The 14,899-nt window shown below is 42.7% G+C and overlaps 1 protein-coding gene across 2 annotated transcripts in view; it reads left to right on the plus strand.

The window, feature by feature from the left end:
- LOC137425443 (paired box protein Pax-5-like) overlaps nucleotides 1–14,899 on the plus strand; it is a 154,333-nt gene that overhangs the window by 5,361 nt on the left and 134,073 nt on the right. For both annotated transcript variants that reach the window (XM_068113885.2, XM_078776654.1), the window contains exons 3-5: nucleotides 1,800–1,997; nucleotides 3,787–3,872; nucleotides 7,133–7,246. In XM_068113885.2, the coding sequence (XP_067969986.1) occupies nucleotides 1,800–1,997; nucleotides 3,787–3,872; nucleotides 7,133–7,246 (398 nt within the window). The remainder of the gene's footprint in view (nucleotides 1–1,799; nucleotides 1,998–3,786; nucleotides 3,873–7,132; nucleotides 7,247–14,899) is intronic.

Raw genomic sequence — 14,899 nt, forward strand, 5'->3', positions numbered from 1 at the left:
ATATATATATATATATATATATATATATATATATATACATACATACATACATATATATATATATATATATATATATATATATATATATATATATATATATATATATATATATGTATGTATGTATGTATGTATATATATATATGTATGTATGTATGTATGTATATATATATGTATGTATGTATGTATGTATATATATATGTATGTATGTATGTATGTATATATATATATATATATATATATGTATGTATGTGTATATATATATATATATATATATATATATATATATATATATATATGTATATATATGTATATATATATATATATGTATGTATGTATATATATATGTATGTATGTATATATATATATATATATATATATATATGATTATGTATGTATATATATATATATATATATATATATATATATATATATATATATATATATATATGTATATATATATTTAGTCTAGCCTTTGTTGGAATTAGCCCAGCTATTAACTTTCACCGTGGTATTTCCCAGGCAGGGACGTACATGAGTGTGTGTGCCGTCCAAAGGTGTATTCTGTCTTCTGGTAGGTGTTACTCCAGTGGATGATAAAAATAAAAAACCCACGATGTCCTTTCGCCAAGAGTAAGCAAGTTCATGAAAGGACCCTGGCTAAGTTCAAAACCTCCGGCCACCTTGACTCGAATGCCACGCCTGGTGAGCATTCATGAAAGCCTTGAGCCAAAACGTTATCCGGTCGACACCACAGGAAGGTGGAAATCATTTGGGCCTTCAAAGAAGATGTAATATGTGTATGTATGTACAGTATACCACGGTCGGGTTACTTAGGCATTAGTAAAAGATGAATAATATTGTTTACTGCTGTAGCAAAAATTAACTCGGGAGTGCACCACGGCATTGATGGGCCAAATGGACTCGTTTCCTTGTTTTAAGGTCATACAGGATTGTGCAACCACTCTTTACTCTGTGTCGTCATGTGTAGACTGTGGACCCTGTATATGTAATTTCCATCTGCATCTTCTTCTTCTTCTTCTTCTTCTCCTCTTTCCTTTATAAAGAAGGGGTGATGAGGTCCGATGGTACCAAGCTCCTGCCCTCCCTTGTCCACGATAATCCTCCACTTCCCTCTGTCCTCAGCCAACTCTCTCCACTCTCCAACCACCCCCACCTTACTGATATCCTTCTTCACACAATCCTCCCATCTCAACTGTGGTGAAGCACTCTCTTTGACATTCTCTCTTCTCCCATCTGCACAAAGTGTCCAGCTCATCTCAACCAGCATTTCACCAATCTGTATGCGGAATACATTTTTTTAAATGCAATAGGTTCGATTCCCAACAGATTTCATGGAATTGCTATTCGCGAATATGAGTGCGCAATCGTTTTGTTCAAAGCTCCGCTTCTCTCTCCATCGTCCAAAGCATGGCTATTTAATGTTTTTACATCAATTTGATTAAGAATTGAATTTTTCTATTGTTACATTGACCTTCTGCATGTGAAAATTATGCAGTACATCAAATCTCCGGAGAAATTGGCCCAGCGGTTTGAAAACGTATACGGAACAAACAAACTCATTCATACGCACACACAGACAAACACACATTTAAATGCAATTGGTTATATATATATATGTATATATATATATATATATATATATATATATATATATATATATATAAATGATTCATTTATTATTTTCCATTTGTGTGCATGAGCGTTATTGTATGTTTACCTTTCTTCACGTTGCCTATTAGTAAGCCAATCCCACCTATGGACGCAACAATCTGCTTCAGGTACTACGAGACGGGAAGCATCAAACCAGGTGTTATTGGCGGTTCCAAGCCAAAGGTGGCGACCCCAAAGGTGGTGGAGAAAATCGCTGAGTACAAACGGCAGAATCCGACCATGTTTGCTTGGGAAATCCGTGACCGGCTACTGGCTGAAGGGGTCTGTGATCCAGACACCGTACCGAGTGTCAGCTCCATCAATCGGTGAGTGACATCACACAAGAACTTTAACCCCGAACACGTGTAGCATACATTTTTACTGAAATTATACTTTGTAAAATTGTAGTGCAAGTACAAAATAAATTTTAACTCCCAATATTCGGTGCTAGATGCGTAGTACGAGTTCCTGTGAAATTTGAGACATTTTTGACACAGTAAAAAAAGTTTTTCCACTCTACCAAACTTGTCATCACCTGTCTTACCTTTATGGGATGATCAAAACTCTTCAAATTTGCTGGAGTCCTTACTTGCCCCTTGTTGTCATGGCGGCCCCTCGTTAATTTCACCTTTGCTATATGTACCGTGGCGATTGAACAGCAAACATGCTCTCATGTTTTTTTAATTTTATTAGAGTTTCTCGAAGCTTGCGCTGTAAACTATTAGTAGGACTTTCCACCTTCACACCTTCACAAGCTCAAAAAAGATCCTGACCCGCTGACTATTTAACCGAATCATAAATCCTCACTCGAGATTAATTTAAATTTAAACTCTCATATGGGTCCGAGCTACAAGATAAAGCCCGAGTTAAAAATCTTCCTTCAAATGACTATTAGATTATTCGAGCTAGGGCTTGAATCCCGACCCAGCTATAAACTGCCATCCTGGTGATTCATCAATGGGTGGCCATCCCTCGGGTGGATGTTCCAGTGGGTGTTCCGTCTGTCGGCATTAGTTGGTGGTGTTAAAGATCCCAGTGTGTCCTTCCTGAAGAGTAGATGAGCTATTGCCGGCATCATCGCAAAATTCCTAAATTTCTGCCCTAGTATCGGAAACTCCCTCGGCAACACCATCGCCCTGTAACACAGAGTGCGTCACATCAGATCGGCATCTGATAAACTCAACATGCTGACCTTACGCCTGCTTTTTATTTTAATTTACCTCCTGATTGATACCGAGCCTGGTGTTGGCTTAGCGGTTAGGGTGCCGGCTTGGGATCCTAGGATCCTGGGTTCGAATCCCGTTCGATCGCTGTAACTAACACCAGGGGGGTTTACTCAGCCTGTCATCCTTCCGAGGTCGGCAAATTGAGCACCAGTTCACTGGTAAATCCCTGTGTGTCGCAAGAGGCGACTAACAGGGTTGGCAGCAGGAAGGGCATCCGGCTGTAAAACATTGCTTCAAAAAGGGGACCATGGTGCCCAAAAAAGGTGCAACCCATGTTCTGCGGGGGAAAATGGCCTGTAAAGGTGGTTCTTCTCCTGATTGAAACCCCAAATGAGAGTAAAAACCAACACAATCTGAACACAAACCGAAATCTCAAAGAGTAACCCTCACCAAAGCCTTGTACAAAAATCTAATCATATCGTCGTGAATCAGAAACCCAGGAGTCCTGCACCTCCTTGCTGTTTTGCTACCATCAGCTTTGCGTTTTCCAGCTGCACTGCTCACGCCACCCCATACAGCGAACATAAATCTTGCATAGCCGGCTCTATTGATAAGGCACCAAAGCTCGGCGCTAATTTAGGGGCCGAGCGGAGGCGAGAGAGCGGGAGAACCGCCCGGCGGTTGTGTGCGATGCTTAGAAGGATTAATCGCGTAAATTCCCAATCGATGTGCTGCTGCTCCGTCTATTACTCTTCTTATTGGCACAGAAGCTATCGATATGCCACTTCGCGGGCGAGACTGCTGCATTCTTGGGCGAATTAAAAAGCGCTCGTCATTGCTACACCGCCTTATTGATGAGCCGCGCGCGCGCTTGTCCGCGCGCACGCGCGTCACGCGGACATCCACGTTCTCTGCACGTAGTCCACGCTGCCCATGTGCTGCGCCGCAGGATCATCCGCACCAAGGTGCAGCAGTCGTTTCATCCGAGCTCGCAGGACAGTCCGGGACAGGCTCTTCCTGCTGGACACACCATTGGTGAGCGAACCCTGCCTTCTGTCCTCTGTGAGGTTGTGCTCTAAAATAAAAAAGTTAATGCCTGACACTAATGAAGATTAAATTTGATGTTTGTGTGTATGTGTGTGTGTGTGTCACACGTGAGATGGCTTATTGGAAAAATTTGACTCGTTGAAGTTGCAATTGTAATGACGTGTGCATCGAGCGCATGTTCTTGGAGCCATGCTTTACGCACACACTCATTCTATGCTGATTGAAAAGTTTGTTAACGTGACAAGCTGGGCTGCGATGTCGGGTCGCTTTCAGACTGCTTTTCAGACTTTCAGACTTTCAGATTTTCAGACTTTCAGACTTTCAGACTTTCAGACTTTCAGACTTTCAGACATTCAGATTTTCAGACTTTTCAGACTGTCTGGCTCCCTCATTGAATGACTCGTTTGCTAGCTTACTTAGCAGGTTGAGGGTATAATTTGTATAAGTGAATAAGTTGAAGGTACGTTGTGTGACCAAATATTTTATCAGCGGTGGATTATCACGAGACTCGAGTCATCAAAGCCCCACAAGTATCCAGGATGCTTTTCATGATGGATTCGTTGAAAGCCATACGATGTGAAACTTTATTTTCCGAGCATACTTTCATCGTTTGTGGCAACCTCAAGGTATTGTGATCACCTTCGAGATCTAGTCTAGGTTCCATTATTGATGGAAAACAGCATCCGACTTACAGACTCTCGTCCTAATGACTCGCAGGTTCGGCGTTGCATTATGGAGTACGCTCTACCTTGTTGGGTCCATGAAGCCGACCTTTCAGGTCTCCTGCACGCCACTTGTTTTCATAAAGGTGCCACTGTACCTTTCGAAAAGATTATGGCATTGTGGAATGACAACCTGGCAAATTGCTAATTCCAACCGTGACTACCATGATAAAGGCAATGGCAAACTATCCAACGTGTGCCTTGCTTAACACTGATTTTTTTTGTTAATTTTCCTTTTTTTAAAGTTTTTACAAGTTTTTATTTGTTACTGCCGAAGTTATTGCTTTTTAAATGCGAATGTCCCTGGGCAATTTTGAAAGATGCAACAAGGGGATGAAATTGTGGATTGACAAGGCACTGCAAATAATTGACGAGAGAAAGGTCATTAAGACTGCAATAATACATTGGAGGGGTTTTTCCTTCCTTTTCCACATTGAGCATTGTTTCCCGTTAAAGTTCCATGGTTTTACGTGTCATAATAATTGCATAACCATGCGGCATAATCACATATGTGCGGCGTGGCACACCACTGTATATTTGCGCACATGCTGTGCACATTTATGACGCTTTAAAAAATGTTGTTGCTTAATTCGCTCTTAACTACACACCACTGTCAGAGAGAATTAGCAGGTGAGCTATTATTGTAAACAGTGATGGCTGGGCTCCATGAATCGTATTTCAGAGCATGGGAGCACTCACGACAAGTCGTCAACTATTCTATAAGGGATACACTTGATACTCGACAGCGCGCCACCACTCCATTGTAAAGTGAAGAAACCTCTGCTGAGTCGCTTTGGGAATCAAACCCATGCCAGTAATGGGTTTGATTGCCAACGCAACAAGGCTTCCCCCACTCCACAATCAAACCACTCTGTTTCACATATTGTATAGTAGAAGTTATAATTGTGAATGGGGATAAACTACCAGGTAACATAGATGAATCCACAGGTTGCCCATTTGGAGATCACCCCCAAGTTGAGCAACCTTGAAACATTAGATTCCTTACAGCATCATATTAAACGTTCTGTGCCAATAGCTTTGAAAAAATAAATAGTAGTCGACATAAAATGCAGGCTGATCATTAAATTTGTAGCTTAACTTTCAGATGACCTAATGTAGACATGTAATAATGGGTAGAGGTATATCCAAAATCACGTTTAAAACTTCACTACAGTTTTTTGGCTCAACAATAGTCCAAAGGTTAATGCACAAATACAATAATCGGGTTGTTGGTATACACACATACACACACACACACACACACACACACACACACACACACACACAAACACACACAGGGTGACAGGATGGCTTGGCTTCTAAGCTGTCTGTCCAGGGTTTCAATCCCGACCGAGCGAGAAAACTGTCATCCTGGTGTTTCACAGGCAAGGTGATTTATCAAGGTGTGTACCATACCTCAGATTGATGTTAAACTGGTGCCTTGTCGGTCGGCATTATTTGGTGGATGTTAAAGATCCCACGCTGTTCTTCGCGAAGAGTAGGCGAGCTATTTCCGGCACCATGGCAAAATCCTAAAGTTCTGCCCTAACTACTGCTGGGAGAGAGATGGCAAACCACTCAGCATGACCACAGGCCAGGAAACTGCTTCAGCAGCACCGACACTTTTTAACACAGTGTATGGTACATTCGAAGGTGTGTGTGTGTGTGTGTGTGTGTGTGTGTGTGTGTGTGTGTGTGTGTGTGTGTGTGTGTGTGTGTGTGTGTGTGTGTGTGTATAGATGACCAGTGCTTCATCCGAAGCTGTAACTTTTTGAAAATTAATTAAATGCCAGGGACATATATATATGTATATATATAAATACACACACACATACACACAAACACACACACACACACACACACACACACACACACACACACACACACACACACACACGTGTGGAAGCTCTTGAAAGTCAAGGCTCGTAAAATGGTAAATGTTTAGTCATGTATGCCTATTTAATGTATGACTATACTTATAAGGAGGAAAGTATATTTCTTGTGAATTATATCCACTTGTATGTTGAAAAAGAGTAGTTGGTATCTTCGACTTTTTGTTCTCATTCTGGAAAATGTTTAAGGCTCACATAACTGTTTTCTTATTATTCCCACTTAAAACACGTCAACAAAGCCCAAAACTTGCGATTCTTGCGATATCACTTGCGATTGTCAATTTTTTAAATGCTGAAAATGGGACGGCAACCCAATTACTGGGAATTGTAATTAAAGTCACAGAATTGAGTTCAATAAGTGGTAAAATGACATCATCTACATTCTACTTATTGCTGCGTTACGCGATGAAAACTATGGTGCAGAGTACTTGTATTTGTATAATAGTTAGAAATGTCACTCTGGGAATTGGTGTAAGAAGTAACCGTATCCATATATTGTATTTTAAGGAAACACGGTTATATTTATTAGAAACTTGCATTTCAGCGGAGCAACTTAGTTTCCAGGGGCAGAAATGAAACTAGGAAAGCCATGCCAGGGACATTCCACTAACCCTTTGTATTGCTATTGTTGCAGTGTCCAGCGGGTCACTGACCCCAGTCTCCGAGCCAATGGCACCTTCATACTCCATCAGCGGCATTTTAGGCATTTCTCGAGCCAACGGAGAGACGAAGCGAAAACGGGACGAAGGTGAGCCACGCTGAGCAGTGCCCTCTGCCGGCAAGTGTTGGGAGGTACCCTTTGTAACGGATTTATATGACGAACTGACACTGGGTCAGACATATCGCTCAATATTTATCCTATATATATATATATATATATATATATATATATATATATATATATATATATATATATATATATATATATATATATATATATACAGGGTGGTCCAGAAACCCTGGGCACATTTTGAAGAACGATACCTGCAACAAACAACTAAGTTCATTATTGTTCTTTGGTGAGCAGCTTTGGTTATTAGTTACCGATCGGGAGCTTGGCAGGCAATGCGGACAAACGTGGCGATGACGTCGTGACGTTCGCTCATTAGGTTGGAGCACCAAATTACAGATACACACACACATATATATATATATTCTGATTTACCATACTCTATTACAGAGTGTCGGTGTTGCCGAAGCAGTTTCTTAGTTTCTTGGCAAGAGTTATACTGGGTCGTTTGCCATTGCCTTCCCAGTAGTATTTAGGGCATGAATATGGAACTTTGCTACTGTGCTGGCAATAGTTCGCTTACTCTTTGCAAAGGATACCAAAGGATCTTTAATGTCCACCAGCGAATGCTGGCAGATGGGACACCCAGTTTCACATCAATCTGAGAGACAGCACACACAGTGATTAATCACCCTGCCTATGAAACACCGGGATGAACATTCATAGCTTAGCCAGGATTCAAACCCAGGCTAGGCACTCTTAGAGCCGACTTTGCGTACCAACTTAGAGACAAGTATGCATATATATATATATATATATATATATATATATATACATACACACACACACACACACACACACACACACACACACACACACACACACACACACACACACACACACACACACACAAGTGCAGATGCATGCAAAGTACACCACCCCAATGCCAAATAAATAAACATCACCAGTGTTTCATCCGAAGCTGTAACTTTTTGAAAATTAATTAAATAAGTCACTATTCGAAAAAATTAAATAATTGTTTTATTAATCGATAAATAACTAATCGATTAATTGATGAATCAATATATCAAAAATAGCTTTTACATCCAAATCACCTGGTCATTGTCATGTCCAAATATTAGCTTCCTAGCTCAAAAGGTGCCTGAGATATTGCCCAGATGAGAAAGAAAATAAATAAATGACTAATAATTATAATAAACTAGCCGAATGCACCCGGTGTTGCCCGGGTTCTTTTTGAATGAATTTACTACTATAATTCAGATTTTACTCGCGGCCATAGAAGATTGACTACTATAATTCTGCTCAGCTTTTAATTGCGAAATGGGCCCAGCCCGGCCGAGGCGGCCACGACCGACCTCGCCACCTTGCCTATAACCTTCCTGGGGCCCGTCCCGACATTTTTGATTCTTTTTGAATGAATTTACTACTATAATTCAGTTTTTACTCGCGGCCGTAGACGATTGACTACTATAATTCAGCTCAGCTTTTAATTGCGAAATGGGCCCAGCCTGGCTGAGGCGGCCTCGACCGGCCTCACCTTTAGCCTATAACCTGCCCGGGGCCCGTCCCGACATTTTTTGTTTTAGAGGTTTCCTCCTATCTTTCACCGTTCAGGAGATTAGCGCGTGCAGACAAACAAACAAAAACTTTCTTTTATATATATATAGAATATAGAATAGATAGATAAATATTAATCATTAAAAAACTAAATAATTAATCAATTGGCTAATAGAATACATAAACCACCACCATTTCATCCGACTCTGTAACTTTAAAAAAATAAAAAGAATTAGGTCATTAATCGAATAATTAAATAATTAATCGATTAATTTATTTATTCAATAAATCAAAAATAGCCTTTACAGCCAAATCACTTGGTCATTTGGCATGTCCAAATATCAGCTTCCTAAGTCAAAAGGTGCCTGAGATAATGCACAGAAGAGAAAGGAAATTAAAAAGTGCTTAATTAATCGATAATAATTAAGTAACTAGTCAATTAATTGATTAATCAAACAACAAAAAATAACGTTTTTGCAAAACGCACTTACTCACTATTTTGCCCAAATTTCAGCTTCCTAGCTCAAATGATGGCTGAGACATCGTCCGGACAAACAAACACGAAAACAAGAAAACAAGAAAGCAAGCAAGAAAGCAAGCAAGAAAACAAACAACCAGAGTGAAAACTGAGTACTCCCTTTCAGCGTGCGTCATTTCTGAGCCCCCTTTGGTGCCCGGCAATGACGTTATGCAGCGCCTGGAGATGGCATAGGAAAGGAGCGGTGTACAACAAGGACAAATACATTCAAAGTACACCGCCCCTCAGGCCAAATAAATAAATATCCTCCAGCGCGGCATTTCCAGGACACCTTTGGCGCCCGGCGATACCGCCGTGCAGCTCATGGAGACTGTATTGGGAGGGAAAGTTGTACAATAATTGATTGATTAATTGCATAATTAAAATCAATGAATAATGATCGTAAAAAAGTTTCTTAATCAATTGGCTAATAGCATACCTAAACGACCAGTGCTTCATTCGAAGCTATAACTTTTTGAAAATTATTATATATATATATATATTTTTTTATACAAGATCGAGGCTCGTGTAAGCGCTAGCATCAATCACAAAAAAAAAACAAAAAAAACCGACACACAAAGCATACAATAAAGGGAGTGGGAGACAAGATGGAGAGAGAGAGGGAAGCACACAAGTACAACAGCAGAGAACAGGGACATCGGGAGATCTGTGGGAGGAAGAGGGTTTCGGGGGAGGAGGCTTGGGAAGTGGGGGTAGGGGAGGGGGGGGGTGTGAGAGGTATAAAACAGATGGACACTGCTAGAACTTCCAGGAAAGAAGTCAGTATTTCACAAAAGTGGATCTGGGGTGAATTAACGGGGGTAGATAAGATCAAGGTTTTGGATGGGGGAAGAAAAGAGATGGTGGTGAACAGCTGTTTTAAAGACCTAGAGGGAGGAGTGGGATTGAAGAGAGTGAGGGAGTTTGTTCCGGAGGCGGGAGTAAAGAGGAATGGAAAAGTGAAAGTGACCAGAGAGTCTTGATTTTGGCAGTGTAAGCATAAGAGGGTTGCTGGCAGATCTTGTGTGACCTGTAGGAATATTTGGGGGACAGAGCCCAGATAGAGCTGGGGGAGCTAGGCCAGATAGGAATCGGTAGAAGAAAGATAGACCACCTACCTGCCTGCGGTGAGTGAGTGAAAGATCCTCACAATCAGCTTCATCGCGGGGGATTCCAATGATTCTGAAAGCTTTGGTTTTCAACAGCGTGAAGCTGAGCCAGGTGTGAGGCAGGAACACCAGCCCAGAGGGGAGAGCAGTATTCCATTGAGCAGTGAATGAAAGCCTTGTATGTTGTGAGGAGCTCAGGTGTGCCATGGAAGGACTTCACACGACGGAGGATGCCCAGTCGGCGACTTGCTTTGGAGGCCAGCTTGGAAATGTGGTTTTCCCAGGAAAGATCATGGCAGATAGTGAGACCCAAAAGCTTGAGTGACAGAACTTCTTGGAGAGGATTGTTGAGAAAGTATATGGGAGGGTTGTCCAGTCGGTCTTTTTGGAGAGACAAAGTAAGAGTGTGAGATTTGTCAGGATTGAAAGACATGTTCCACTCGTTTGACCAGTCTGTGATTTTGTCCAGGTCTGCAGAGAGTGAGGAGGCTGCAGACTGCCAATCTGAGCGATGAGGAATGGAGCAGCAGAGAGTGGAGTCAACAGCAATGCGATAGAGAGGATTTTCCAGAGAGTCGGAGAGATCATTGATGCAGACCAGAAAAAGCACAGGGCCCAGAACACTGCCTTGGGGGACCCCAGCCTGAACAGGAAGGGGGAGGTGAGAGAAATCCAATCAGGGCCACATGTTGACTACGACCAGAGAGGAAGCCCGCAAGCCATGCGTAGAGAGTTCCATGGATACCATCGGAGGAGAGTTTGTTGAGCAGAGCGGGGTGCGAGACCGTATCGAAGGCACGTGATATGTCAATGGAGACAGTTCTGATTTCCTGTTTGGCATTGAGGACCTCCATCCATTATTGAGACAACAGAAGCAGCATGTCCAGAGCAGAGTGACCTGGTCTGAAACAAAATTGATGATCAGAGATCAAGCCGTTGGAGAAGAGGAAGGATTTGATATCCGAAGCAATGATGGATTCCATGACTTTGCTGATTATTTGGAGCAGGCTGATTGGTCTGTCGTTGCAAGGATCTGTTTTTGCACCTTTTTTGTGTCAAGAGGTAAGGTAATCTGCCATCAGTTTGGAAATCTGCCAACATTGAGCAAAAGAGAGGGTGAAGAGAATAGAGAGAGGGTGTGAAAGTGCGGAAGAGCAGGATTTTAGGACCTGTGGGCTGATGCCGTCTGGTCCGGTTGCAGAATCAGAGTCGAGGTTTGACAGAAACTTCTCCACCTTGTCATGAAAGGACACAGAGTCCAGGAGCAGCTGGGTTCGACTCGGTAAGGTGGGTACAGGGAGAGATGACTTTGGGAGACAAGATTTTGAGGCAAACACAGAGTTGAGGCATTCGGCTTTGTCATGTGCTGTGTCAACTATGTAGCCATTTGAGGTAAGGGAGGGAATGGAGGGGGAACAAACACCAGAAACAGATTTGACCAGACGCCACCAGGATTTGGAGGAAGGAGACATGTTTGAGAGTTCAGTCTTGAGAGTCGAGAGATATTGTTTCTTGGCTCTCCTGAGGGTAGCCACACACTTTTTCCGAGCTTGGTGGAAGGAATTGATATTGCCTTCAGTTGGATTAGCCTTCCAAGAAGCAAAGACAAGTTGTTTCAGGGCAACTGCCTCACCACAAGATTCAGTGTACCATGGACGGGAGGAAGGGTATGACAACTCAAGACGAGATGGGATAAATCTGTGCATGAGAGATAGCAGTTTACTTTGGAAGAATTCCCAGGAAGAGTTGATGTCAGAGGCAGTAGAGATATGGGAGACCAGTCCAGATGATTGATGGCTGCATGAAGACCATGCCAGTCGGCCTGAGTGAAATGCCAGCCTCGTCGACACTGAGGATGCTCTCTGAGAATGGACAGAGAGATGTCCACTTAAACAAGCACATGATCAGAAGAACCGACTGGAGCAGAAGAAGAGCAGCAGACATTTGCAGGGAAGTTTGTCATAACCAAGTCTAGAAGAAAAGATGCTCCGTTGACTGATATCTGGTTGGGAAATTGACAGCTTGTGTCAGCCCAATGAGTCGCAAAAGGCCTTTGCTGAGATTCCATGGCTGGTGAGGGAGGTACCCACACCCAGCCAGCTGGCATGATGACAGTTGAAGTCGCCACATATGAGGAAGAGAGAGTTGGAATGAGTGGATAGAAGTTGGTTCATGTTGTCAGACAGCAAAATGTAAATGGAGTCATCACTGTTTGGAGGACGGTGCAAAACACATATGAAAAAGATGGGAGTGGAGGGGAAGCCGTAGCCAGAGGTACTAATGGAGGTATGGTGGAGAGAGGGCAGTGCAAGGAGAGTGAGGAAGAGAGTTTTTGATAAAGATAGCAACCCCACCACCAGGACGAGGCACAGGTCTATCATACTGGAGGAGGGAGTAACCAGGAAGAGATATTAAGGAATCAGAGACATCTTGAAGGAGGAAAGTTTCTGTTAAGCAGATTAAGTCTGGTTTGTCAGAAGCAACCTGTATGGAGAGATCAATCAGGTTTGAGCGAAGGCCCCGGATGTTTGAGGTCCATACCGTTAAGGAAGAAGAAGGGGGAGCATCGGGTGCATTACAGGGGAGGGGAGGGGTAGGGTAAGATGAGGGGTGAGAGGGGGAGGTAGGGAGAGCTGTTGATAGTGTGTCAGAGATTGCAAAGAGTTAGGAGAAAGGGAAGGATGAGGAGGGCAAAAGGTTTGATGGTATGAGGCACAGTGAGGGGTTGTTTGAGTGGGGGTGGGGGGGGGTGGGGGGGGGCAGAGCAAAGTAGAAGGTTGGAGGAGGTGGAGGTATGAGATAGAAGGGAGAGGAAGTGGGGAGGAGGCAGCTTTGCGGAGGAGGTGGTAGGGGGGAGATTTGGAGAGAGATTGTAGGGGGGGAGATTAGAAGAGGAGGGGTGAGGTGGGAGATTTAAAGGAGAGGGGCAAGGGGGGAGATTTGGAGGGGAAGGGTGTGGGGGGAGAATTGAAAGGGAGGAGTGAGGGGGGGAGTTTAGGAGGGTAGGTGTGAGGGGGGAGTTTAGAAAGTGGATGATTAATGAAAAACGAATATTTATTACAAACTGGGTTTATTGTGATTTTCAAGTCAGAGATCCATTTAAAAACGATGGAGGAGGAGTGGAATGAAGGTGAGTTTAGAGAATGTAGGGAGGCGGAACGGTAATAGATTTAATTTTTTTTTAAGTGGAATGAATTGAAGAGGAAGTTGAAAAAAGCCTTTTAAATAGGAAGAAAAACAGCATGTTGTAATAAACCACTGAATAAGACACTGCAGGGGAAAGTTTAAACATATTTAAATAATGTTTATACAAAACCGTGAAAAACAATCTGGGAAAGGTCCCGAAGTGAGGACGTGGATTTGAGAAAGAAGGAGAAAGGGTTGAGTGAGTATGGAGGAAAGTAGAGTTGGAAAGGCTGGATAAATAGGAAAGAGAGGGGGTGGAGCACAAGGCGAGACGAGGGGGCGAGAGAACAAGCACGTGTCAATGAGGAGAGAATCGAGGAGAATAATTAATAAAGTAAACTTTTCTTTTGCTTTTTTTTTTTTTGTATTTAAAATGTTTGACAAAGGAGAAGATGTTCGTGGGAGGTAGGGAGAAAAAGGGGGGGGGGAGGGGGCCTAGATAGACCAGGCCACGCACGAGGTGTGAACAAAAAAACGACTAATTACACACAAGTTTGCAATAATTACAAAAGCAAAACTAACGAGAAACACACAATACCACAAAAGCAATAAAATAACAAGTGGAAAATCGACAAAGACACAAATGGGAAAATACTCAAACTTCGATGTTGTGGAGAGATCGAAGCAAGCCTCCTTGCTCAAGGGACCAAAAGCGGCAGGAATTAAATAAGTCATTAATTAAAAAAAAAATTTTTTAAATTGATTAATCAATAAATAATTCATCGATCAATTGATGAATCAATAAATCTGGTGAGAGGTAAGGGAGGGGATGGAGGGGTTCCTCCAATACTGTTCTCCCCTCTGGGCCGGTGCTCCTGCTTCACGCCAAGCTCGACTTTACGCTCTTGAAACCAAAGCTTTCAGAATCATTGGAATCTCCCGCGATGAAGCTAGCTAGCTCCGAGGGCCTTTCAGTTACTCACCGCAGGAAGGTTGGTGGTCTTTCTGTCTTCTACCGACTCCTCTCTGGCCTTGCTCCCCCAGCTCTCTCTGGGCTCTGTCCCCCAAATATTCCTACAGGTCGCACAAGATCTGCCTGCAACCCTCTTATGGTTAAACTACCAAAATCAATACTCTGCTCACCTTCACTCCTTCATTCCGCTTTTCTCCCACCTCTGGAACAAACTCCCTCACTCTCTTCAATCCCACTCCTCCCTCCAGGTCTTTAAAACATCTGTTCACCACCATCTCTTATCTTTCCCCATCCAAAACCTTGATCTTTTCTACCCCCGCTAATTTCACCCCAGATTCACTTTTTTGAAATACCAACTTCTTTCCTGG

This window comes from Myxine glutinosa, chromosome 4 (assembly GCF_964187855.1).
Source record: "Myxine glutinosa chromosome 4, kmMyxGlut1.1, whole genome shotgun sequence".
NCBI lineage: Eukaryota > Metazoa > Chordata > Myxini > Myxiniformes > Myxinidae > Myxine > Myxine glutinosa.